Source organism: Colossoma macropomum, unplaced genomic scaffold (genome assembly GCF_904425465.1).
Source record: "Colossoma macropomum unplaced genomic scaffold, Colossoma_macropomum, whole genome shotgun sequence".
NCBI classification, from domain to species: Eukaryota; Metazoa; Chordata; class Actinopteri; order Characiformes; family Serrasalmidae; genus Colossoma; species Colossoma macropomum.
The window spans coordinates 27,023,523-27,051,501 of NW_023494787.1; the positions used below are offsets into that span (position 1 = coordinate 27,023,523).

The window sequence follows — 27,979 nt, forward strand, 5'->3', positions numbered from 1 at the left end:
TATTTTCAATTTAGTTTCTTTAATATAATCTTATTTACATGGAATCTTTTCAGAAATGTTTAGTACATTGTAAGTTACATTATTCTTGCATCCAATAAACAATGACACTCAGGACCTTATAATTGTACATAGTAATGATACTGGTCACATCATTTGGAAAAGTTGTTTTTAAAAACAAATGTAACTTGCAGGCAAAGTCCATACTCATCCTCAAACTCACTAGTCATTCCCACTATTACACAACATTAAATGTCCAGCTCTTTTGTGTTTATCCGAGTTTAATAACAGATCACCACTCTAGTCATCTGGAAAAACAAAGGACTCGGTTCACACAAACGCTGTCAGAATTAAGCTCTGTCCAATCTGTTACATGTAAGAAATAAAGACATGTTAAGACAGAACCAAGAGTATAAAGGTGTCAGATTTTATTGCATATATCACAAATATGAACATGACCACCGGGGTCCAGCCTACATCAAAGCTAACTCAATCCAGGCCAAGGGACAGGCTTCTTTGAATTAGCAGCAGGTTTAAATACTTTGATTCATACATAAAATAAAAAGAGAGTAGTGTACAGCTTTCACAAGAAAATTGGCCTTTTCTGAAAAACAGGGAATAATGATAATAGCAGCAATACTTAAAAGGACATTACATAGTAATAAATAATTAGTTTAGGATCAAGTGGTTGCAGAACACTTAAAACTAAAAATTGGCTCATTTTTTGTCAATTTTACGAATAATAATCTGGTGCCATGCACATCAAGCACTACATAATGAAATCCTAGACACCTCACTGCTCTGTTAAATCCGTATGCCAAGACCTAAACGTAACGTGCCTGAAGCCAAACACTAGAGAAGAGACGTAAAACGGAGAGGATCACCCCAGCTGAACAGGGATTTAAAGCACTGCCGTCCAAGTCTTTAGCTTTTTAATTTCCTACAGGGGAGAACAAGTCACGCTGCTCGGAATGAAAATGAGGGATGACTTTACTGTATGTGCTAGTGAAAGTGCCATAGAAAAAATGTTAGTTTTAAAAAAGTGGTTTCAGTGACAGAGACACATGAATAACAGTCTTGCGGTGAATGTGAGTGAAAGCACTCATGTACAAATGCAGGCGGTACACGTGGTACAAACAGTTAATGCTAAGTCAACAAATAAAAACAAATCAGCATTGTCCAATTAAACTTGAGGACAATAAGAGCTTCTTAGAAACATTCATGATTCCAAAAAACATATTTTTCATAAATCTCCCATGCAATGGAATATGCACTACGGCTAGTAGTCTGCTTTAGATCTGCGGGATAAATCTGGTAAAAGGAAACTGATGGAAACTGATGAAAAAAGTGTGTTTTTAGAACCTGATGGACTACTTGATACATGGCATCACTCAAAACCACCTCTCAAAGGGAGCCATTTGTTGTTCAGACAAAAAGGTCAGCAAAATAAAAACACTAAAAAGAAGAAAAAAAAATTTGTGCAACATGCAAAAAGATTAGAAGTTTAAAAGATTAAAACATGTCATTGAGAATACTGGCTTATTCTGGATAATGCTGACATCGGAATTTCCAAGGGCTTTCTGTCCCTCTTTAGCCTGTACGTGGTCTGTGAGCCGTAACAGATGTGCTTCTGTTAGAGAAAGTAGAGACACGCACACTTGCGCTGTGTAGCCATTTCATTAAACGGTCCCAAAAAGGTCTAAGACTTGCCAAGCTTTTGTGGCCTTGATCGTATGGATGGGAAAAACTTTTCATTAATACCTTTCAAGCAACAAGCAATCAAGTTAAAATGTCTAATACAAATGACAAAACATAAGAAATGGATACCACTGAAATGTACAATGTCATCCTATAATAGAACTCGGACAGAAAAGGGTGAGGGATGCTGTGTGTAGATATCATTCATTTCAACTTATGAAACAACCAGTCCATGTGTTCCTTAAACAAACATATTAGGTAGACTGGGTTTTGCCTTTAGAGTCTCCTGTAAAGGTTAAGATCTTCACCACAATTAAAATATGACCTCTACTTCAGACCACAGGCTCAGAGAGGATCACATTATTGCAACTAAGCGGTACAAATTCAAATTAATCAGACTTAAGACTATGTTCCACAGTTTCAGTGACCAAAAAAAGGCTGGATTTTAGAGAGATGACAAAAAAGGACATTGATCTGATCTCTCTTTTTTCTGGTACCTGTGATTATAATAATGCAAATAAAAACTTGCGTTTCACAACAAGAACCAAGAATAAATAGACCTAGAGTAGCCTGAAGGTTGTGTGGGAGTAACCCAGGCTGTGCATGTGTGCAAGTTCCTGCCCCTGGGTAGTGGCTCCCCTCTCTGTGCTCCTGAGAGAGGGGCTGGCGGGTGACGCTCAAGCCTGCAGGGAGGCACCAGTCTGTCAACCCCGGGGGAGAGTAGGGGAGAATGAGAGGTCTAGAAGGGGCTGTTAGGTGGGTTAGTCAATGCTGGCTGGCTGGCGAGCTGGACGAGGCATTTCACTCCACAGCAAACCCACACGTCTCCTCCACGGCAGTCAGGAGCTTCTCATAGAGCTTCTCGTAAGACTCATAAGGCGGGATGTCGATGCGGTTGAAGCTGGAGAGAAAGAAGAATTGGAACATTTACAAAAACAACCCCATCTTCAAATGCTATGTTTAATTATTATCAACCTGCATAAATAGCACCATCATTTGGCTAACTCACCATGTATGGGCTTTAGGCAAATTATCCGTGTTGGCATCGATCAAATGGATAGTGAAGAGTCTTGGTCCTGCAGAACCTGTAGAACCTTACAAAGATACATTCTAGTTATCACTGTTCCCAGTCTCATTACAGGTAAAGTACCACTAAGCTTCAAGAATCATTTTTCATTCTAAAGGGAACGCTGACTGTTAAAGACATGTACACCATTCTGAGGCTCACAAGTTCAATATCACTAAAATATGTTGTATGAACTGAGCAAAGTACTTTATTCAAAATAAACAAAAGACGATTTGTCAACAGAACCAATAAATCAATAAGTCTTATAAAAGATCTAATAAAAGAATGTGGTGTAGGGAAGTCATAAAGGGTTCCTTAAAGCCACACTTAGCATGATTTCAATATTGATTCATTTGGGCTTCTGAAAATGCCACTTGACACTTTTCATGTTCAAAGAGACTGATAAATACAAAAGCATCTTAAACTGGCTCATATCAGGAGTTGCTAGATGGTGTGTTTTATAGATATATAAAAAAAATGTCATTATCTACACATAATTCATGTAAAGGAACTTCATGTCTAGTGCTTTAACCCCTTCAAATTCCAGGCTTATTACATACCAAAACTTTTTATTCAGTAACTACAGGGACGTCAATAAAAACTGGCTGAGCTATTCTTAGGTTTTAGGAGTATGTCATAAAACTTTGGGCCATGTAAAGGGTTAAGAAATGGTATAACTAGGTGCGTGAGGGGTGTGCATGGCTCATCTCTTAGCCACCTTGCAGTGCTTTGAAGCCTTGCAGAGGGACACGTGTTGAACCGGTGACGAACTGGAGCAACCTTCCTCTTCTCTCCTCATCAAATGACTCCACGGCCTGCCAGAACCACTTCACTATGTTACTGTCAGCCACGCAGTGCTTCAGCCGCGTGTTTGCCTTCCAGTCATTCAGATCGATCTTTCCTAGGCCTCCAATGATCAGCTGCAAAAGGCACACACAAGGCATTAACTGAAACATGCTGAAGACTGACCAACTCTACAGTATACTAATTATTACAGCCAGAAAAAGTGAAAATAAGTCAAAGATTCCAGTATTAGAGACCGTTATTTCAGTGTTTAAGTAACTCTGTACCTCAAGTTCCTTGTTGTCAAAAGGCTTGAGCAGGTGTTGTGGGATGAGCTCATTGAACCCTTTCTGCAGAGCAAGGAACTGGGCCTCAATACCCCGCATGAACCTCCAGTTCACATAGAGTCTAAAGAAAACATTGGAAAATCATGAGAACACTGCAGAAAGACAGTCAAACCGTAAATCCAGGCCCTTGAACAGTTTACAGATTGCTCACATCTGGCATTTGCTCACCTACAAATAAAGACCCTATCAGGAGCTTATAAGTCCAGGATTACTCAATCATGCTGACAGTGGAAAAAGCATGAATACTCTGCCAAACTCCCCCATAGTGCTGCCCTCTGCTGGTAGATATGCTTCAGACAGACAGACACGAGCAGAATTATAGCTGCAGCTTAGATCACAATGGGTGCATCTCTGCCATACCTCACATATTCTTTCTTATTCTCCTCGGTGACAGGGATGTTTCTGCCATTGGGCTTCAGTTCATGCTGCAGGAATTTGCCAAAAGCATTGTGTTCTACGCAGAACGTATGATCCAGAACAGACGTGATGTCATTCTCTCTGTATAATAAAAGAAAAATAGGCATTGAGGTATTTCTTTAAAGCCTGAGAACAAAGTCATTCAGGTTTTAATTCCTCACACACGCTGCAAACTAGTCTATGCTCTCATCCAATAAGCATCTAACAAACACTCTATTCAAAACAGAGCCACCAAATGTACAGTATGATGACATAACACCGTATAGTGTAAGGTGTTTTTTTCTGAATAACAAATACACGTGTAAATAAATAAATTTAAATAAATGAATAAATGGTTAGAGACCAACATGATCCTAGGTCACTCACAGGATCCAGACGAGGCTTTTGTGAAGCTCAGGGTCCACAGTCTCCAGGTCGGACAGTTGAATGGGCTTCCCCAAGAGCTGCTTGTAGAAGGGCAGCGTGAAACCTCCATTAATGTAGTGCCCATGGAACACTGCCAGGCCCATGATCCGTCCCACAAAGTGGAAGTAAGACAAGTGGTCCTAAAACATAGCATAAGGCTTAGCACAGGGCCCAGTCTTACCAGACTTGCAGTCACCCGCCTGAGACACATGACTTCCAAATGCTGGAAATACCAGAGTTGACCCTTTATTTGTTTAACCTTTTCTAAACAAGAGTGATTTGCAAAGAGGCAGTGACGTTCAGGATAACAACTCTGCCAAAGGAGGTTACGTAACTCACAGGGTTGATTGATGAGTCTGGGTTGATCTGCAGCGTGTAGATGTTGTCTGTGGAGTACTGGAATAAGCCATAGTATGGATTCAGCATCTCATGACAAAGAAGGTACAGCCACTCCCTGGGAAGCAAGATTTCAAACACAGAAGTTACACCACTTACAAATGCATTTGGGGATCAATGCAACAGTTCATTAATCTAACCCTCCTGTCACATCTGGGAACAGATGTCAGAGCACCTGCAACATTGTGGATGTTCTATCTTTTTCTTTGATAGGCTTGGCTAAGATACAACCAAACTGTTTAATTCATTTAGTTTGACGGGTCTGAAGGAGGAAACCTGAGGGGAAGCTATTAAGCAGGGAAAAGAAGAAGAGGAAGCCAAGACTAAAGCTAGATCGCAAAACTCTAATTGATGTCTTCTCAATTCCTCCCTCCTCTGTCCTTCAGCCCATGACCTGGCAATCAAATGAAATCTGGCATCTTTAAGGACATACCAATTCTTTAAATGCGCCTGGAGGATTTGAAGAAAGAGAAGGCATTTCAGAGCGAGGAAACACATGCATTAGTCAATTAAATTGTTGATGTATCTGAATTTAAATAAAGCACACTGATGTGAAAAGTCAGTTGATAATAGGATTTTAGAGTTATTATCTGCAGATTCTTCAAGCCCAGTAAAAGCTGATGAAAGTTACAATCTCATTTGTCAAACACATTTGGCATCTCTTCCTCACGTTCTCAGATTAAGAAGCTGAGACATGAGGAAACGATGCAAGGAAAGGAAACTATGACACAATTAAAGATATGAGATCCATCCAGGGTCTCACCTTGCTACTCCTCCGTAATCCAAGCCCTCTTCTCCACGGAATTTAACCATCAGCCGCTTCTTCAGGTCCTTGGGCCTCATCTTCATGATCTGCCTGTACGACTCCTGTGAGACACACAGGACATTGCATGTACTTAAGTGACATCAACCGGCAACCAAAACAAACATTGAAATCAAAGCAGCTCCAAAATGTTGCAATCCAAGTAAACGTCTGTAGACTTCAGTTAGTGGTGATGTAGAAAACGATGTTGTACCTCAAAGATCTCCTCTCGTGATACCTCTATGCGGCAATGCCCAGCCTGAGGCTGCTGCAGGGAGAGCTCGTGGCGCAGCACCTTGAGCTTTTGGACCAGATCTCTCTCATAACGCACAGGCAACTCTCCCTCACCTTCTTCTACGGGAACTTCCATCTGCACCGGCAGAGCCTGGCTTGACTCCTTCACCTGAGAGTGCTGGCTGTTATACAAACACATATTACTGGTTAGTCTGCACATCAATAATACATTTTGAACGTCTAACATATCGTCTGGGTTAATTTTCACTTCTACAGCTCAATGAAAATGAACTGCTACAATGTAAATCAAAATGAACAAACCCAAACATGAGCAAGCCATTATCTTAATTTGGGTCTCAAATTATTCAGGGGAGAGTGCTGATTGTAACAAATTATAAACATAATTTAATGAGGGATCATTAAAAGGGGTCAGTAATCAGGTGTTATGAGCAGAGGCACAAAGACAAAACACGCGAGTGTAAATCCTGTGTGGTGTGTTTACCTCATGATGTGGTGTAATCTGGGGTCTGTGAATTGTGTGGTTCTGTTATTGTGGTCGACAAAATAAATCCTTCCTGATACTGTGCTCCTGATCTCCCAGCCAGGCGGCAGAGGGCCCAGCTCCTCACAGCTCACACTGTTCAGATCCCTGCAGGGGCAAGGGGACTGATCACCATGCCGTTTTACACCAACAGATATGCATAGGACTAGACCCCTTACTTTCCAATTTTGTTTTTTCCTGACCGTTTCATGTCTTTTCTTAGTATCTTTTGTGTTCAGATATTCCTATAGTGTTTTATTAATGAGTGCAACACAACACTGGTCATCATGTTAGAATACTGATTATCATGTTAGTTGGTCAATAATGAACTTGTAAGTTTGAATGAGAAGAAATGGGCTGATTACTTTAGTGAAAAAGGTCATGAGGGGTTTAAACCTACCGTGGTATTCTGGGATCATGCCAAGTGCTCACGCCAGTCTGTGTGTGTAGAAAATAAACCTGGCCCTGCACGGTGGTCCTCTGCTCTGTAAAGGGGCACAGAAGAGAGCAGATGATCCCCAGGCTGTTAAGACAGCAAATCATAGATGGGCCAGTTCTCTTGAGGCCCAGGCTAACAGAGGTCATACTTTGTGCCCAGCCTGAGGCTTAATTACAGCTTCTGTGTTCACTGATCACAGCACAAGGGTCATGCTGCCACATCAGAGGGGTCAGCTGTTAGCTACTCTCCCGAGAATCTTAATGGTGCCTGTACGGTCAACGCAATTTAAGCAGGGCAGCAGGGTGAATGTGTTTGGCCTATCCACACTTCAGTCACCTCACCTCAGCCGCCTCTCAACAAGCTCACAGTGGCACAGGCAGCTGGAGCCAGTTTAATTACACTGGTGGAAGATAAAAGAACACAAAACTTCTTCGAAGTAAGGAGCACAAACTCAGGACTCATTTACCATAGCCCTCAGGCAGGTCAGGTGACTGATGCCCATGCGGCCGGTTCTGTGGGGTGTGTGCATGACTTCTAGACTCCTGGTTTCTAATTCGTTGTGCTTGGAGCCTCTGTTCCTGATTGGGCGACTCCAGTGCACGGCAGCTACCTCCCCCAGCAGCCCCCGTGGGGTCTGTGTAAGGCAGAGGCTCCTCCATGAAACAGCTGAGAGGCCGTCCAGGTCCAGAGTCCTCAAAGACCGGCCTGAAAAGCACACATAAGCAGTGAAGTGTAAATACTCCAAAAACCATGGCTCTCCGTCAGTATATGATTTGTGAGTGAAGATAAATCTAATCCTTCCAGCAGGGGGCAGTGCTGATCAAGTGTATCCATCAGAAGAAAAAAGGACCGTTCTGCTGCAGAGCTCCCACTCACCCTTCATTTTCTAAAAGTCCTCTACAGTCTACCACAGGCCCACCACTGCCAATCCTGTCTCTGGTCTGGAGGCTCACTAAAAACAGAACATTGCAAAGGATATTTAGTCGAGAGACAATTTATGACTTTATGGTGTTTCAGAAGGCAAGGTGGTATTCCCCAAGACAGTTCCACGTTTCATTGCTACGTACCAACTATCTGCCCTCGCACAGCATCGCTGTCGGAGGCGTTCAGCTTGCATAAGTCCAAACGCTGGTCTGTTGAGATGACAGACATCCAAAAGGTCAGTCCTCAAAACATTCAAGTTATTTAGAAAGACAAATGATTAATATTTCTTCATTGCGGCCCTTTTACTGCACTACTAAATATGAGTCGTGTGAAGACCACTCACAGCCTGTATCCTTGAGTCTGCTGATGGCGTTGGACAGGAGCCTCACACAGCCTAGAAAGCCAGCCCCCTGTTTCTTATGGATCTTCTTATGGTTCCACACACTAATAGTGATGGAATCGGTCTTCCCAATATATCTAAAAATCACACAAATGAAGAAAATTCTTAATATAATAATTAAGGCTGTTCAGAATAATTAATTGTGATGATTTTTTGTGTAGTTAATCGCAATTAATCACATTTGCTTCTTTGCTCTAATTTGACCCCAAAGAAAAAAATTCCCCCCTTTTAAAAAATGCAGCATTTTGTTACAGCTATGTGAGTGGCTGTATATAATGCACAGTTAAAAGTTTCAACTCCTGTGATTGTATGTCTTGTGTTGTACAGTGGACAATCTCGAGGGCAACTGTAACAGGTTAGATGAAAGATGATTTAAAAAATGATACTGCAAGTGCAAATTTTAAACTTAAGCCAGGAATATGCTTACAAGTCATAATGCTGGTTCCACTTGGGGTCCAATGTGCTCTTGACTGTGTCTGTGGAGTGGCATTGACCCGAGCCGTCAACAACAACTTTGGCAAAAGGGTCAGGCAACCCTGCAAGAGAAACCAGTGTTGCGGAAGGATTAAATCTGAGGACGAAAGAACCACTATCTATTGCAATCTATTGCAGTGGAGCACGGCAGAATAGGAAACGCCCTCACACCCTTTTCCAAAGTCACTGCGTGAAAATTCACCTGGGGCCTTTTGCATCATTTTATGACTTGGATTTAGAGCTTGATTCATGAACTGCACTCATTCATAAGGCAATCCTCATGCCCTGAATACATAGCAAGAGAGGTCAAGTGCTCAAGAGCTCTCCAATTAATACAGATGTGCAGCGAGAATACAAAAGAAGCATAAATTATGAGCTGGGAAAATACTCAGCTTGCCTCTTAGGGAATAACTCTGAGCTGAGAAACAGTCGCTGCATAGAACTCTTAGATTTGTCATTGCTGTAGTCACACTTCGTCTCTCTCTTTTACACATAGTCCATCAATGATTAGCCGCTGTCACGCCAGAGCTCAGTGCAATGGTTTGAAAAGCCAGCCCTATGGATGTGGGCTGAATATGACGCATTCACACTTCTGTCATTAGCATAATATGTGGGCCATGAATGGTTCAGGGCAGTGGGACAGACAGTCATGTCTGTCACTCACAGCAGCCTTGTTACTCTGTGTAGCCCTGACTGTACAGCAAGTTTCAAGCCCAGTGCTGCGTGTCCAAATATCTGTGGGTGGAATGTGATTTGGAGCTAGTGAAAGAGGAGGTGAATTCCCCAGCTGATGGAATAAAGAAGCCAATCGTGGGTGGTTCTGAAAGCTCCCCATCATTTGGAGATTCTGGGATAATAAATGCGATACAGTCAAAAAAGCCTGTGTGCAAGAGGCTCTTCGGGTTGAAACGCAAACGTTCAGCTACACTTTGTTGCTGAGCATCTGAGAGGAAAAACAAACATCTACAAAGCTGTGGCAAACATTGGACTATGTGGAACAGACACAACAAAACGAGAAAGAAAGCATGAGTACTTACGGAAGAAGTCTTTCTTTGCTAGGTTCTTGGCACATAATACTGAAAGAAAATCAGAAAGTCATCCATCATTAAATTAAACACTCACTGCTTTCTAGTCATGACATGTCTGAAAACTTCACTACTGTGTATATAAACATTAAAGTAAAAACATGGCCCATGCTAGGGCTGTGTTCAAAATATAGATATGGCAATATACCATGGATAAGATTGTGGCGATATGCATATTGATACAGTGATGACTATCAATATTCATGAATGTACTTCCACACGGCATGTGTATGCACGAGTGGAACCGATAATTATTCAGATCTGAAAGTGCAATATATTTAAAGCATCCAGCATTTTATTTTCCCATCATCAACATTACATATAAAACTTGGGTAGACTCACTGGTGGTTTTGGATAGTAAATAAAATGGCTACATTTGTGCTGCAGGCCTCTGACGCATGAACCCTGGTTCCTATCATCACTACTGTTAAGAAATCAGAATCATTGTTTCTCTACAATTAACCATTTCACATCAAACCATTCTGACAGTTTACATTTCAATGAGAATTATGCTGAAATAAATGTACTGTGAAGTTATAATACTCAGCCCTAGCCTAAACAAGAGAAATTCATGGTTTAGTTATATAAATGGTGTTCTCTGTATATGTGCAGGCATTAAGGGAGTATGTCCAGGCAAGCTGCTTTCCTCAGACTGTTGGGAGAGGTTGGCATATTCACCTAGAAGCCCACAAGAGTGACCTCAGGGCTACCCCAGCACCCCATCTGAACAGAATGAACCATCCCTCTCAGTCTGTATTTCTTTACCGCAACCCTCCCTGAATATCTTAAGACTTAAGCTATCAGCCTAAGAGGCCTTTCCTGTTTTTTCCCTTGGCAGCACGTAAAGGGAAAATATCAAAGGTCATTGAACATTTGGTCAAACAGTGCTTTTAGATCGTTTAAATTCACTGTACTGAGTAGTGCCAGTGCAGACCACAAAGAAGATTTGTGCCAGCATGTGTTAGGCAGGTGTGAGATTAGGTGTGGTCAGTACAGCGAAACTTTACTTATCAAAAATAAATGGTGTACACTAAGAAATGAAAGAACATGCTAAAAAGAAATTATCAGGACCGAGTTTCCCCGATACCAATTAATCATAAGGTTAACGACTGTGAAACAACTGTGCAAAGTTGCTTATTAACTGTGTCCCAGCACAAGTGAAACAGACAACACAGATTAACAGTAATCAAACAATAGACTGAAAATAAGAGATCTGTTTTGTCAAGCCGTGACACTGCTGGTCACAAGTATGAGGACATTTCTACTGTTTTACAGAAACAAAACATATTAAACATAAAACAACATGATACAAAAGCAGTGAGATAATTACAAAACACATATTACAATTAATAATATAATTACAATAGGTATTTACAAGGTATTTTTGGCACATTGTGTGCACATATAAAGTATAGATTGATTGGTTACTGATCACGATAACCACAGAAGTAACCACACTGCTTATAGATTTTTTTTTCCATTGTATTCAACTATTACTGTAAAAGCCTACAGTGGCCAAAGTTGGGTCCTGTCCACTTCCAAAGAAACCCTGGTTCAGTTCATTTTTGTGATTAACTTCACTGAACGAGAGAAATCAGCATCAGCACGTTTTTTCCGTTTCTTCTAGCAGCACATCAGTGCTGTACTGTCCACATAATCTGCCAATTTCATCAGAAGCTCATAAAGCTATGTAGCACAAACTACTGCCAACTGCAGACAAGTAATAAAATAACAGCAAAGCAATGCCTTTGATTTTGGCACATAGATCGTGAAACATCTTGTATCAGTTACCTGATTGGTTACATTGAAATTGACAAACTAATAATAAAGAACCAGCTATCGAGCAAGGCTTGTTATTGCTTTGACTGTGATATAGTTGTTTTCTTTCAAAGTACATTTTTTTTTTTCTCAAAAAGGTAGCAAATGTGAGAGCAACAAAAATTGAATCCCTGCAAAACCTCCAATAAATAAACTAAGAAATTAGCAAACACATGTAATTTGGTGCACTTTAGCCATTGCAGTGTGAAACCAACTGAACCAAATGAAAAAAATACAATGTCACAAAAAAACTTTCCATTTGCCAAAGTCTGAAACAATGTGTGAAAATATCCTTTCATTCATTTATTTGCCTCAACTTAACAGATGAAAATGCACCAAATTTACACTCACTGTAAAACAACTGGTCAGTTTAAATAAATGGGCAATGGGCGATTACGTAATAATTGAGGCCTTGTTACTAGTCTGTGTAATAAATAAAAAAATGCAGACATTAGGAAGAACACATGTGCATGACTGAGTGTCACAGGACAGTGAAGAATCGTCTGTATTTCTCACTGTACCATGACAATGCTGACTACGAGGAAATGCTCCAGTGGACAGTGAAGGCCTCGTCACTGTGTGGGTGGACAAACACACATCAGTAGTGTCCTTTCTGTGAAGGACCTTCCTCAGCCGCCAGCTCATTTTACAAATTTATGGATGTCATATAAACTCACGGTGCAATGGGCACTGCTCTATATGACTGTTCACACACACATCTGATCTCTCGGCAGACTTCAAGCCAATAAAACATTTACACAAGAAGCAGCTGATTACTGTACGCTACCCTTTCCCACAAATTAGCCATCCCTTCACCCCTGGCTCAAATAATTTAACGCAACATATCACTGTCTTCATTAGTTGGCAAAAGATAGAGTTACGTATTGTGGTGGGGTTTTTTTTGAGCCCCTTTGTATTCACTGTCATTCATCTGAAAGAACATAATGCACCCACCTGGTGACATCAACAGCTAGATTAACAACCAATAGTCTATGCAACGGACAAATAACGTCTCTGGGTCTACTCTGGGGTGTGCAATCTTATCTGCAAAGGGCCAGAGTGGCTGCAGCTTTTCATTCCAACAAAGCAGGAGCACACCTGAACAGCCATTTGAAGACAGACTAACAGATTAAAACAAGTGGAATCAGGTGTGCTGCTGCTTGACAAGAATGAAAACCTGCAGCCACACCGGCCCTTTGCAGATGAGATTGGACACCTCTGCACTATACGGTAGTTTCAATTTCATCATGATTATTTATCGTTCTTAAATTTAGGGTATCTGCTGAAACCCATATTCACAACTGTGATTACATGTTGCACCATATCTGTTAGTAACTACATGCGAGTTTAAACAAGATGACAGAACTTCTACACAATGCTATGGACTCTGTTGAACTGTAAAAGAGTGCCTTAAGCAACTTGAAACTATGAAAATAAGTAGCTGTTGTTTCAAAGAACAGTGTCCACAAAACTGTTTTGTGTTAAATGATGACAAGGAATTGATCACCAGTTGGTATGTTTGTGCAAGGACATCTGTTAGCAGTGGATAAGTGGATATTTGACATAAATGCATAAAACATAATCCCTGTGTGCCCATGATCACAGAGTGGTCAAAGATCACAGATTATCTGAGCTGAATAATTGAACAGAGTAGTGCTGTATGGCACAACACCAAGGTGTGTGTGTGGGGGGGTATATAAATAAAATAAATCACTAAACTAGAAAAACAGCAACATGGGTAAAAGGATTCTGATTGACTGAATGACTGATTAATACATACATACAGACATACATAAGCAGGCAAGAAAGCTAAATTTACCCAAACTTAGAGTCTTGCACAACTTAAGGATTTTGTCCTGTAGCAAACTACACAGATGTTTAGATACTAGGGCTACATTTAACAATTTCCATAATCAATTAATTGATCCATTTTGGGTTAGGGTTAGAGTAATCAGTCTGAAAAGAAAGTACATTTATTAGTTTGTGAATAATTAACACCTAAAAAACAAAAACAATACAAGCATTTTTTCTCCTTATATTTCTCCCCAGCATAGTGCTCTTTCAAACATAAAACATCATCCCTATCCTCCAACTCATCTTTACCAAAAAAAAAGGACTATATCCAAGGGATCAGCAACAGATCATCAATGCTCATGAAAACACTATTTTAATGAGTGTGTACCATGTTAAAAACAATAAAAGGAACAAATAAACAAATAATTTTTCCTCTAATGATAAATCTAATAAGAAATATATGTTTACAATGCTATTTGGACAAATCGTTTCAAAACACAACTTATTCCTTCAACCAATGTGGTTTACTTCTCTGTTGACTAAATCAAAACAGAGCAGGCTGAAAATCAGACAATGACACACTATTTTTGGCTTTTGATTACAGTTTGGTAGCATAGTTACTCACCATGCTGAGCTTCTGCTAAAGATGCAGTGTGTTTTCTGCTACTGTATGACAGCTGTTGTGGTACATGAGATCAGTTTAACACAATTTACAAGATGATGTAAAAGTGAACTTTCACATTTTTTACTTTTTGGGGTTTTGCAGGACTTGGCCCTGTAGAGTCTGTTGTCTGTATTTTCTTTTAAGGAAGTGAGGTGTCATCAGATGGGAACTGTAAGCGGCGTCAAGCCAACTAATCTATAACAATATGTGTAGGCAACTATTTTTTTATTATTGACATTATCAATTTTACCGATCCTTGGCGTAACAGCATGTTCCATAAGGCTGCTAGGCCAACACTAAGTGGGTGCTCCTTATCAGGCTGAGGGAGCCCCACAATCAATCTTCATTCTTAAGTAACATGTAGTCTACTGTAGTAGGTTATTGTTATCAAGTCCTCAGGCTGGGTTTATGGTTCAATTAAGATGTTGTTCCATGCATGGAAGGTAAAAATGAGCAATACAGTTCTCTCACCCCCCCCCCACTGACTACCTCTGCGTGACGTGAATGATGCAGCAGTGTGACTGGAACAGCTCGCAAGCAATGGCCATTCATACACAGCACTGACGCTGCAGAGCTGTTTAGCAGACCTATACTGGAAATTCTAACCTACCGCAACAAAGTTCTACAGAGATTACACACAATTAGTCTCCTGTCATCCATTTAGCTGTGCAATAATAAAGATCGTGTTAAAAGCATGTGCATTTATTTACCCCCGGCCAATTTCTGGTTTGGGATTGGACAATCATTTCAAGCCTATACCTTCTGAACACCTGTGTAGCACAGAATGTTTAACTCATTTTTCATTTAGTAACAGCCACAAACTATATAATTAATGTAATTAAGTGTGCAGCGGCTTGTCCATACGTCTGAGACATAAAATAAATATCATAAGAATGAATCATACGGAGCGGACACGGAGCGGGTTTTCTCGTGTGAGAGTGAGGTATGAGTAAGAAGGAAGTAGAAAACCTGGCATGGAGTTGGAGCAGAGTGATTACAGAACGCTTTGAGTGAGGAGCAGAAATGTCTGCCGGTCCAATCCACTCACATACTCTGGTGTAGAAATACTACATAGCACAATTATTGCTCATTAGTCTTTGCACAGTGCAGTATAAACCATCCCATCTGATGAGTGGGGCCATAAAACATTTTTTGAACAAGAAGGTGAATAGAAGAAACCTCTTCCCTCAGGCCTGAGCCCCATGCTTATATCAAAGGCAGGCACACAAGTCCCCTTTGCTAAAGCTTACATGGCTGGGGAAGCAAAATGCACTGGGAAAGCAAGGGCTCACCTCTTCCCCTAGCCTTTTCGACATTACAGCTGTACAGAACCATGAAGAGAGAAAGTGCTATCTGTGATTCAAATGAGGAGCTAGACCGTGTTAGGAGGCCAAGCTACTGCTGAATGTTAATCATGCAACAACAGCAGCTGCTAATTGAAAGGTCCATGCAAAGCCTTGGCCTTGAGTCCAATTTATGACCCGACAATGAACGCTTCGGGGGGTGGGGAAGGTTAGAGGGGGGGTTTGGGTGCAAAAATGCCACAGCAGTTTTACTGTGGAAATGGAGGGAGGGGAGAGAGTAACTAAAACACAGTAGATGCTGCAGCGAGCTTGACACCACACACCTTCACCTCCCCCACCTTTTACAGCCCTCACTGTAGGGAACACCTCATTAGACCTGAGCTTCATCACAGCATGCGTGGGAGAGCGGGGGTTGGGGGGCATCAACAGGGGGAGAGAAAGCAGGAGAGAGAAGACAAGTAAGAAAAATATATGAGAGGAGAGAGAGAGGGAGAGAGGGAGAGAGAGAGAGAGAGAGAGAGAACATGACAGAGTGAGAGAAAGGATGCATGACAGTGAGAGAGAGGATTCCACATTCCATCTCTCTTGTGGCCACCAGGCAGTCCATCAACACCCAATAACGGTTACTGAGGCAACCAGTGGATTAACTGGAAGAGCCACACTGCATAAGTAATGAGTGTGAGATCAAAGTCCACTCGTATGATTAAGCTCTGTCTCTGCCCTCCAGTTAAGCAGCCAGGGAGAAATGAACAGGGAAAAAAAAAAAAACCTTATACCTGCTATTTCAAAGACTCGAGCAGAAAAGTCACCCCTGCCTCCCATACGCCGCTTACCACATCTGTAGCCATGGAAACAAAGGCGGCAGAAACTTTGCAACAAGAGGGAGGTTTTATCAGACAGTCAGGACTGTCAGATCTCTGGAGTTGATGCCAGTCAGACAGATGCCAAAGGTCAGAATCAAAACATCAATAACAATATTGCTGGAAGGGGTGCATTTTTCACATTCTTCCTATTTGCCTCTCTGACACTTTCCCCATTATGTGAAATAACCTAATGAGTCAGAAAACCAGCCCATCTCACAGATTCTATAAGAGGCAGCTCATACAACTTGCATCAGAAGCTCAATCAGTCCAGCACAAGCTGGGGTTGCCCAAAAGGCACCAAATGTAAACACTTGGTAATAACACAGACTTGAGTTACTAACTTTTACTAATTGTTGCCCATATTTGGAGCTCTAGACGAAACATAAAATACATCATAAGTGTTGTTTATTTGGCAGGAAATCAACTCCTAGTTTCTAAGTTCTGAAAATAGAGCTGATGAAATCCTTGGCTTCAAACAAAAATATTTCAACAAACCCCATTACTTTAATATCACCACTGATTGGCTCCTCCAGACATGCAGAACAAGGAAAAAGAAGCACAAAATTGTGGCGTCAGTACAAACTAAGTGCTTATTAAAAAGTCTGTTCATTCGGCAGCCATCTTTGCAACGCTGCTGAGCAGTTATTTCCAGGCAATCCAGGCTCTTATCTATTTCAATGAGGAGAGACCTATAAACTTGAAGGTCAAATTACTGTTGCAAAAACATATTTGAAGTCTCAGATAAATTTTGACAAAAACCTCATAAGTAGTTTGTAGCATTTGACTCAATAATGCACAAACGTGTTTTTTCGTAACCAGTAAGCAGATTGGCTCTTTTTCTTATGATAGACAACATGTCAAGCATTACACGCTTTCCTCTTTATATTTCAACCAGTGACCGGTCTCCTATAACATCTCTGGTACAAATCAGCAGTAGAAAGTCTGGCTGTACTTTCCAAAACCACACTGCCACACACCTTAACTGGTAACTCACAAGCCTGGTAAATATGCTAATCCAGGTAGATCTAATTCCAGATTTTACATTTTATAAATGCGTGTGTATGGGCATCAGCATCAGCACTGACTGATATAAAAACAGAGGGATTCTGGGCTGATGACGAGATCTAATTACAACCCAACTACAGAGTGTATTGTATATTATTGTGCTTTGCTGCATTTTTTGCTTTGAGAAAATGCTTCCATAATCTAGAAGAAATTTACATTTTCTTTTCTTATGCTTTGTGGCAACCACTGGCAACAATGAACAGTGCTCACTGTTCTATACAGGACCATATCTTTACTAAAGAACTCCTGAAGAACCATCTTCAAGAGTATAGGCTTCTAAAAGTTACAGCTCACGCAAAATAATCTAAAAGAAATTATTTTACCTCAAATTCATTTACTTTTTTTTGAGTAACACAGTGTTACTCTTTATTCAAAGTAACACTGTGATACCAGTATGAACATTTCAAATGATTACGCAGCTCTAGTTCAAGCAAAAGGGGAAAAAAGGAAAGATCAAGTCTACTAACAGGGACGCTCAAGATATTGTCCAGTACCCCTCCAACATCTGGCAACATTCCTCCAAGCGAGTTTTTAGGGCAGGCGGAACAGTCTGCAGCTGGGACCTTAAACAGAGCTCTTCTTGTTGCTTTACTCCTGTCTTCTTGGTGAGCAAATGGCAAAGCAAACATGGACAACATGTTCCAAGTTAGTGCCGCCCAAATGCACACACTCGCACGCAAACACACACACATGCGCGCGCGCGCACACACACACACACACACACACACACACACGGCACATGCACATGTGAGATGTGAGAAAAGCAGAGTATTATTTGGCCATCATGTGTCCAGAGGCCTGCAGGGCTGTCCAAACATTCTTCCCCATCTGCTTTCATTAAGCCTTTTTGAGAGGAGCCCAAACAGTCTGCTATGGCGTTATCAGGCATGGGAAATCAGACTTAACCATTTCATTACGCTGGATTAGCCTGTAGAAACCAGTGCTCAGAAACAGCAGTTCAGCCACAGCTGGAAGTCTGGCCACTCATGAGCTCTCATATCCATCGACCACCTCACGGTAACTTACAGCCTCCTGCTCTAAATTTAGCCTGCTGATCTTTATTGAGAGTCACTACGTGGTGTCTGGGCAGCTATGCTGCTACAGGCAGACACTGGGGGAGGTTTTGAGAAGATTTCCATTCCAGTTTAGGGTCATGTACCCTAACTTTGTCAAACAACTCAATTTCTCCTAGGGCAGCAGTCAACAACACTGGTCCTGGAGATCCATCATCCTGCAGAGTCTCCTTCCAGCCACACTCTGCCACGCCTGCTCACTAATTAACCTCTTCAAAAGTCCTTGTTTGGCTAGATCAGATGCATTAGTGTTAGGTAAGGGGAGGGGGAGCATGTTCGATGCAGGTTGGAACTAAACTCTGCAGGAAAGTAGATCTCCAGCAGGAGGGTTGGTGACCACTGCTCTAGTGAAACAGAACAGGCTTGGTTTATTAACTGACAGCTTAGGGGATCATAGAGTTTCTGACTGTCTGTATGGCAGTGAACCATCAACAGCTCAGAGCATTCGTCGTTGGTACCAACAGTTCCAAAAAAACGTTCACCAGCATCACCAGATCTCACCTCGTGTGACTTTTTTTGTGGGGGTACGTTAAGGATTCTGTTTATCTGCCACCACTCTCAAAAACACTATGATTTCCGAAATCGCATTGAAAGAGCCGTGAGTGCAGTGACACCCGATGTGCTCAATTAAGTACGGGATGAATATGACTATCGCGCTGATGTTGTCTGTACAGCTGGAGGAGGTCATATTGAGCACTTGTAAAATTACATAATAAACTTTATGCTCACTTAAACCATTTACAATTTACTGCATTGTTCTGTAATGATTTACAAGTGAAAATCATTTTGAAATCAGATGAATCGTTTTGAATCACCCTGTACTTCACTAATGAGAGGGTGTAAACAAAGTGAAAGTGATACTCTTATCAAAAATACAATGAAAAAAGATCTAGGATATCCACTGGAAATGTACATTTGAAGATAAGCATTTTATATGGTAAGTATGAAAAGTGGGTTAAAAGACTACATGGTTGCAAGGAAAAAAAAAGGAATTTCAACACAGGGATAAGTCAAAGCCCCTTAACCACTCTGATTTATCAATACAAGCATAGCAGCAGTTAGAACAGCTGTGCCTTTGAGTCTATCTGTGCAGAGGGAGGAGAGATAAGGCAGGTCTACCGGCTGGGCAGAGAGAATAATCTCCCTATTCCTCTAGCGCTGGCTTCTGCAACCTTATCAGTCAACTATTGCCGTACATGAACGACAAGGCCAAACGGAGCAATGGCCAGTGGTTGGGGAGAGCTACCTGCTCAACTGGGCCTCATCCGCTCTGCTCTTCTGCTATCTCTGTCAGAACCAGAGACACTCTCTTACTCACATGTACCCCAGTCCCTCAAATACAGCCTAGGTTTGAGTTACAGCAGCAGGAAGGCTATGCGGATATGAGACGGGCCGGATCCCACACAGTCGTTTTAAGCCCTGTCAAATGCAGGGGCTGAAACACAAGCCGCTAGGCCCCCCAGCACCAATGAAATATCCATGAGCTTTTCGCAGAGTTATCTTCTGCCCTCCTCCCTCATTTCTTCCTCCACCTCTCTCTCTTGAAAATCCTTCGAGTGGAGCCATGCAGATTACACTAAAGGGAGCCATTTTGTAAGGTCGCCAAGGCAGCAAAGGCGCTGCGGGCTTTTTTAAAAATACATTCCCATCCAGCAGCGCGCAAATGAGCGTTGTCAGTCGGGAAGCTATTTAAGAGCGCCGCACGTCCATGCGTGCATGACTGGACATGACATTTCCTCAGGCTGAGAAACAGTGGGTCAGTCAGCCCACTGTGAGTGCACTGCGAGCTTCCCCCGGAAGAGCTGCGGCCAGGCAGACTTCCCCAGCATTGAGTCACCCAGCCGGGGCGCTAGTAGTAAACCACAAAAGACAAGGGAAACCTGAGACACACCTTGAGGGTGAACAGACGGAAGTGGAAAACTGCACAATGCAAAAGAACTACAGCAGAAGGCTCATGCCATTGCAATGCGTTTAGTCAGACAGTGTTAGTGGAGAAGGACATTCTGAGTCCAGTGCGCTGCACATTAATCACAGGGCTGAGCTCCACACGGACATGCCGCGGTCTTACAGCAACCAGAGGATGAACACACACATGCCTATTTGTACTGGTAACTGTTTGGCTGACATACATTCACTGATGTTCAGATACGAGACGTAGTTAAATGATCATTATTACCTGTCCAAACAACATTCCCTAAAGTGGCCTTTAGTAAGGCTGTCTTGGACTGGGCGCTTTGAGTAAGCTAATTAGTTCCAGAATGCCGACAATAAACAAGACGGGGACTTGCAGGAATTAACACAAGCTGAAAATCTGCCATATCTGTTGGTCCAGTGAAATATGCCCTTCAGCAGCTTGTGTTCATGACAATATGGGAAGGCCACTTATTACAGTGAAGACTACTCAAAGCACACGACCCAGATGAAGATCTGCTCTGGGCAGTGATGACAGGAGATAAGACAGTACTGACAGAGAGAGTGAAGGCGGGGGGGATCAAACTGGCCTAGTTTTCTGTCAAGTTTGCGAATATGAAACACTGAACTGAAACAAAAGTAAGTTGGGAAATCTGAGTGAGTGCAAAATCCCGGCACACAGCTTTTCTTGTTTACAACAGCGGGGGAGGAATGCAGCCTAATGCGCTGTGTGTGTCCTAATGAGGGAGGGGGTGGTGCGGGGAGGAGGGCGGCTGACCTCTGGGCGCTGGGCAGTAACCTAAATCCAGATGAGGTGTACGGGGTGGGAGCCAGCCAGGCTGCTGAGAGAGGCTGAAATCTCCACATGAGCACTTCATCCTGTCTGGAGGCCCCACAGTAGTGTCTGCAGCTTACCATGTAGATCAACACGGGTATCTTTCAGAATGCTTTACAAAAGTCAACACAGTAGTGGTCGAACCAGCTGACTGCACTTTTCTCATTTGGTTGCTGCCTATAACACAAACAGAACACTACACACAGGGCTGCAGGGGACAGAACTAGACACAGTCAAAGAAACACATCTGGTGCGGTTTATTTGGCATGACTGCAGAATTGCGGCAAAATAAAGATGTAATGATTCCAAAGTGAGGTGATTTCAGCCACTACATGATAAGTGAGTAATAACACTCAGATCCAGACATCAGCTGATGCTGGCTAAGAACTGTAATGCAGACAGAGAGATGGACTGATTTCAGCAGCTTCTGTATGCTGTTCTCAGCCCTGCTCTCAACAGTGCACCGCAGAGACATTAATCTACTGAAGAGTGGCACTCCAAAACCCTGACAAAAGTACAATATGCTTACACACAACAGCACCAGAGCTACACTAAAACACAATAAACTGTGAGCACACACTTACTATTAAAAGAGCTTTGCATGATAATCACTTCTTTTCATGGTGTGTTCATATCGCAACCATCACAATAATTAAACTTGATTACTCAGTTCTAAAAAATATTTGATGACATTTTACCTAAATCAGCAGTAACTAACCCGATAACAATCTGAACGATGATGATGTATAGGGATGTCCCAAACCAATCCAAAGTATCAAGATTGGATGTCAATTAGGCATTTCAACAGATCAGGTAACAGTTATATTAAGCACAATCAAATTCAGATCCTTTGTTTCTTGTTTTATTGCATCCAACTTATCCCACTGTTGTAGAGGTGACAAACAGGCATTACCCACAACCTGCAAAACTGAGGTATGCTTTCAAACGTTAACAAAGAGTTCTAAATGTCTGCAGTGAAAACGATTTTACAGTTGATTATCAAAACCTGTAATATCTGCAGCGCCATTATTTCGACATTATTTGCCATAGACACATTTCATCTAAACACAAAATGAAAGCACACAGCAAGTGTCATACTACCAGAAGCATGTACAAAATACACTCCTGCCACTTTTTTCACTCGTGAGTTGTAACTGGTTGAAAATAAATAAAAAAATAAATATTAAAAATATGCATATACTAAAAAATGAAACTATTTTAGTTTAGTACTAATTGGCAGTCTAGCATTTTACCTAAATTATATGGCTGTAATATCTAGAAAACTGAATTTGTCCTGCCAAAATTTGCTTGAGTTTGAGTTTATCTTCCACCCCCCTAATTAATTATCAAATTAATTGGTAGATTGTTTATTTGACTTTAACCCATGTACCTACAGAGAACTGTGCCCATATGTGAGCATATTTCACTAGTTCAATATTGTCTTGTGGACGGGCACAGTTGGGAACAGTTGGCAATAGTCTTAAAATGCATATCATCTGTTAAAGGATAGGACTGATAATTCACATTGCGCTGAACAGACGACCAACCACTTTTCGCCACACTTCTTAATCGATACATTTACTATCCATACCTCCTGTATCGCCTCCGAAACCTCCTGTTGTCCAAATCCAAAGAAGCATCTATTTACACAGGCTGGGTAACAGCCTAGGTCTGATCAATAGTGTCAGTTTACGGAGCGTGGTGCAGCAGACAGTCACTGAGGACTGCATAATTAACAGCAACCCCACGACCCACCCCCAGCTGGACTAAACATCACACAGAGGAATGTCAGAGGGGCCGCATGCTCTGAATGCCTACACAGTCATGAACATGAACGCGCTCCCTAGAACCTGACCTATCCGTGTGTGGGATGGGGCGAGCGACTGAATGAGCAACAGAGAACGGGACAGAGAGAAACGGAGGCAACCAGGCCGCATGTGATGAGAGCACTGACGGGGTTTAGAGTAGACTCGTGCTTTGCTCCTTACTGAATAAGCAGGATTCCCCAGCCCTCCACCCTTCCGTGCTAAAACAGCCTCACAGGCACAGTAAGCCTATTTCTTACCACCACTTACCTAGTTGCTGTGTTCCTTCCTGGAACCTGGCACATGCCTTGCCTTTGTCATTTCACAGCTTTTCATACTAAGCTTAATCTGAGCCTGGATCAGTCCACAAAAGGCAAACACACACATGCAATAACAAAGGATCACAACAACCTATGCCTTTAACACTGTAATACAGACCCAAAGAACAAAAAGACAAATTATAGATGAGATGGTCAGTAAAATTTTAGCGTAATCAGCCAAAACAAAAACAACTGAAAAAAAACTGCCTAAAAATACTAATGCAAGTTTAATTGCCGGTTTGCCCAGCATTCAGCAACAAGTTCCAAAACTGAACCAACCAACCTGGCAATGTGGTGTGGAAACAGCTCTGAAGGGCTATTTTTCCATTACTGCCCCAATCATCCCTGGTGGCATATGTGAAAATCAAAGGTTTTATAAATTATTCATAGCATCTACCATAAAAACAGCCCATGGCTTCAAGCAGACCATTTAACAGGTCAACCTGGGAAATTATTTACGACCATTTGTGGCCGAAATGTTTACCGTTCCAACATTGTCAGGGTGAGTCAGACTGCTGAGGCGTAGAAGTCTGTTTTGAGACACCTCAGACAGCACTGAAGGAGAGGTTTTAAAACAGGTTCAAACATCCTATCAAAGAAACTGAAAATGAGTAGGCCTAGAGATGAGAAGAGATACTCAAGAGGGCAAACGGACAACAAAATCGGGTACTGACAATCGATTGCACTCATCAATTCAGGACTGTGCTCAAGACAGGTGGTTAATGTTAAGGTGATGAATTCAATGCAGGCAAATTCCTCTTGCAAAACTGCCCAAAAACTGAAGGCACAGGTCAGATTTAACACTTCTTGGCACTCCGAGTGCCCTGCAAACATTCCAAACAACAGTCCAATCCCATTTACCTTTTAAAAAGAAGATAGTCTACAGAGCGTGATAATTATTAACATACACACACATAACATGTGGATGCCACATGGTTAGTCACCCTTTCTTCCCTTTCTCATCAAACATAAGACTATATTTAGTAGGCCACAACAAACAAGTGTGATACGTCAGCATTAGTTTCAATTTAAGAGTGCCTTAGTTTGATTAACTGTCCTAGTCTTTATACAGAAAAAATGAACCAGACTTTGTTGCCACTTTTTGTGACAAATGACTAACGTAAATAACTTGACTGATAGCAGTTATCCAGAAAAATGTGCATTTAAAGTGATTCTATACACCCAATATAATTTCTGAAAACATACTGTTTGTGACCGCCCATGTGTCATTAATCAGAGGGTTGAAAAACAGCTTCTAACTGTTGTGGCAACTTTATAGGTCTAGGTCACAGACGCCCGCATCTGGCTAGCACATTAAGGTAAACACAGCTGTTTAGCAGTGACAAGCAAGCCACAGTGCTTTATCCCTCTCAAGTTTGAGTGATTAAGAGCTTACTGTACTTCCTTGTTGTGTGTGTGAGTCTGAGGTGGGGGAAGAGACAGAGAGAGAGAGAGAGAGAGAGAGAGAGAGAGAGAGAGAGAGAGAGAGAGGAATATTTAAGAACTTAAGAATGTTTTGGTAACTATGGCTTTACATTCTCGCATAGCTGCATCCAGGCCATCTTGTACATTAACACAACAATAACTGTGAAACCGCCCCATTAATCCCCAATCCCCAGGGCTGAAACCCACTCCAGGGCGCAGCAGAAAACATGAAAAAGAAAATGCCTTTACAAAGAAATATCAACAATAAAGAGAGAAACAGCACTTCACAATATTGACCTCTCGGATCACCAAAATGCTGTCATGGCTGTTTGTTTCAGGAATGAAGTACAAGAGTTTCGCAAAAGGAGGGAAACTGAATAGAATGAGGGATTTTTTCAGGATTTCCTTTTTAGTCGTAATGAAATTACTCACAGCTGCCTCAGGCTCTGGGCCACATGTTTTCACAGAAAAGGCTGTGGCCACCAATCCCGTTCAAATCAACTCAGGTGTTCTTTTGTGAACGAGGTTTACCGACCTGGACGTGTTTCTTCTTAATTTCAGTAAACCTTTCACAAACAATTTATGTTCACTGTGTGACTGGCAGTAAAAATATGCATATAAATGCAAAATAATAATCTGACACTTCCTGTTGCTGGAAAAACCAAGCTGACATAAACACAGCAGAGAAACAGAACTATAAAATCCACTCTACAGTCCAAGGAATTCAGGCAATTCAGCCAGGATTCCAAAAGCAGGGGAAATGTCTTTTTTCTTCATGCAACACCTATCCAAAATACTGCTGCACTTGAAGGCACTGCATTTTCCCATCCTAGTCAGCAACTGTAAAATTGAATTCCCATACAGTATCAAAAAACAGACACTCTGTGTCAGTGAGGGACAGGAATTCAGAAAACACTATAATTCAATCTTCCCACCATCTCCCCTTTTGTGAAGGAATGTGTCTTGGGCACAGCACTGTGCTTCACAATCTACAGTGGTCTATCCCCCCTTCTATGACCCCTCATTGATGAAGAAAAGCAGAACAATACATTCACAATTTCCCAGGCTGAAGTTAGGTGAGGGGGAGGTAGAAGACAAAAGTTGCAAAAGGTGTTAAATGTCAACACTGTGGGACAGCGTAAAGCCATAACATGGACAAACAACTACCAGGTATTGGCCTGTTAAGACACACTGACTAAATATTTGCCCTTAAAATGAGTCGAAATGAGAACGCCAACACAGAGGAACACACTCTTTCACAAAACTGGGATGGTTTTAAATTAAAAGAAAGGTTTAAAATCAAATTTACATAATTGTTCCTCTACATGAAATTGATCAAGTTCTGCAATGGAGCTATGAGGCTAATACAGCCTCCAAAAAAGTCCATCACCCAAAAAAGACACATACCTCATTTACCTTTAAGCTACATAAGTCTCATAGCTTTTAGTTCAAAGCTCAAAAAGAAAGCAAACTTTGGATACCAAACAAATCTTCACCAGCTGACTATGTTGGGGTTAAATTTGGGTAAATGAGATTTTTTCGCTGAACAATTCCTTTAAAATACGAGGGCAGACTCTAACACAACAGAACACTAAGATGTCCAAGATGCCACCATCTTCTTCAAACCTGCATGCAGGCCGCTACTGTTAGCGATGAAACAAAGCACTTTTGTACTCCGCAAGCACTGTGAATACAATGGTCTTCATGTTGGGCAACAAAATAATTGTGCTTCAAAACAAGGCTCATGTGTTCATTGAAATTCAAGCACACACTTTGTTTTTCAAAGCAAATAATTAACAAATAAATCATTTTGTTTAAAAATAAAACACACTGACACTGATAATACTACAAAAAGCAGTTAGACAAGTAAAGCTTTAAAACTCAGGCAAAAAAGTTTGAAACATCCATTGGCCCTATATCTTCGTTTTTAACTCAAAAGGATCACTAAGACTCTGGTCTTTCAGTAACTTGTTTTTCTGATAAACTTAGTTAAAATAAAAGAGACACAAAAGGAAGATTCTGTGGAAAAAAGACGAACCCTAAGACAATAAGACGCTCATATGGCCTTGAGGAAACTGTTATAACTAATCTAGAGAACAGAAGCCACAGCTTCCACTGATCTTAATCTGGCAATAACCCCGTCATGTCCTTACTGTGCGTTACACTGGATTAATGAACACTATTAAAACGCGAGCGGTGTTCCACTAGACCCATCACTTAGGAACACAAAGTTTGGATAGATCTTTTGTGAGCGCATTGACAAGTTAATATACAGCCAACATAGTAATCAAGTAAATTACGGGCATCATAAAATATACATGAACAGTTTTTCACCTTTACCATTTATAACGTGTAATACTCAAGCCAAAGGGCTCACCCTAACTGCTAGCCAGCTTAGCTAAAAAGAGCTAAAACACCATTTTTCAAGACATGCTGGCAATTTCACAAACTATCACACCACAGTAATTAACACAGCTAACCAAATGCTTCACATATACCCGCAAACTACATAACTGCCAAATGACTTTTTGTGATGTTACTCATCGACCGAATGTTAGTCTACTGATTACTCCTCCGTGGCTAAGCTAACACTAACGTTAGCGGATACATAACTGTCTCTGCCGGACTCAGCCTGCCTGCTAGCCCGCATTAGCGGCTAGCTGAGCATGTTAGAGCTCCACATATTAAGAGCCGAGAAACCTTACTCAACAATACAGCCAGTAAAATTAAACCCCCCTGCATAAATCGACAAGTGCCAAAAGGGGGTATCACAGAAACACTGTTACTCGTTATATTTCAGGGCGTGTAAGCGTTGAGTTTTTACCTGTCAGTCTGATTTTAATGCTTGACCCGTTCCTCCGAGTCCCGGGATTCGACATCACTCCTCACAAATATCGAACCAACTTTCTCTCAGGAGAGTCCCCAGGCGCTAAACCCAAAGCCAGGCTCGGTGTTTAAAAACCGCACTCCAGCAACGTTAGGTTTATACGGGCGTTTCTAAACGGAAAAATTATATTATTTCCGTCTAGCAAATCCCTCCGTCGGCTCCAGATTTAACTACATACGCTAACATTTTCGAGCTCGACAGCGTCCT

General features: G+C 41.6%; 1 protein-coding gene across 2 annotated transcripts; it reads right to left on the reverse strand.

The window, feature by feature from the left end:
• On the reverse strand, window positions 1–27,976 carry smurf1 (SMAD specific E3 ubiquitin protein ligase 1). Of its 2 annotated transcripts, none has more exons than XM_036566725.1 (18): window positions 27,710–27,976; window positions 9,961–9,999; window positions 8,877–8,985; window positions 8,393–8,526; window positions 8,193–8,258; window positions 8,002–8,077; window positions 7,592–7,830; window positions 7,087–7,171; window positions 6,648–6,794; window positions 6,126–6,327; window positions 5,873–5,976; window positions 5,053–5,167; window positions 4,675–4,853; window positions 4,252–4,389; window positions 3,832–3,952; window positions 3,480–3,681; window positions 2,705–2,780; window positions 1–2,596 (listed from the first exon to the last, which is right to left on the reverse strand). In XM_036566725.1, exons 1-18 carry the CDS (start codon window positions 27,762–27,764, stop codon window positions 2,497–2,499), a joined length of 2,187 nt encoding a protein of 728 aa, XP_036422618.1. In that variant the 5' UTR covers window positions 27,765–27,976; the 3' UTR covers window positions 1–2,496. The 2 variants fall into 2 exon arrangements, with proteins under 2 accessions (XP_036422618.1, XP_036422616.1); XM_036566723.1 differs by having other exon boundaries at window positions 2,705–2,789.
• Window positions 27,977–27,979: the final 3 nt, after the last annotated feature.

What these genes read in the sequence shown, in the direction of transcription:
- smurf1 (XM_036566723.1), bottom strand. Translation starts at nt 27,764, where the DNA reads ATGTCGAATCCCGGGACTCGGAGGAACGGGTCAAGCATTAAAATCAGA. An exon ending in AGCAAAGAAAGACTTCTTCC is followed by an intron (nt 8,986 to 9,960) that starts GTAAGTACTCAT and finishes TTTCTCTTGCAG; the next exon opens with GGTTGCCTGACCCTTTTGCC. An exon ending in CATGATCCCAGAATACCACG is followed by an intron (nt 6,795 to 7,086) that starts GTAGGTTTAAAC and finishes TTGCCCCTGCAG; the next exon opens with GGATCTGAACAGTGTGAGCT.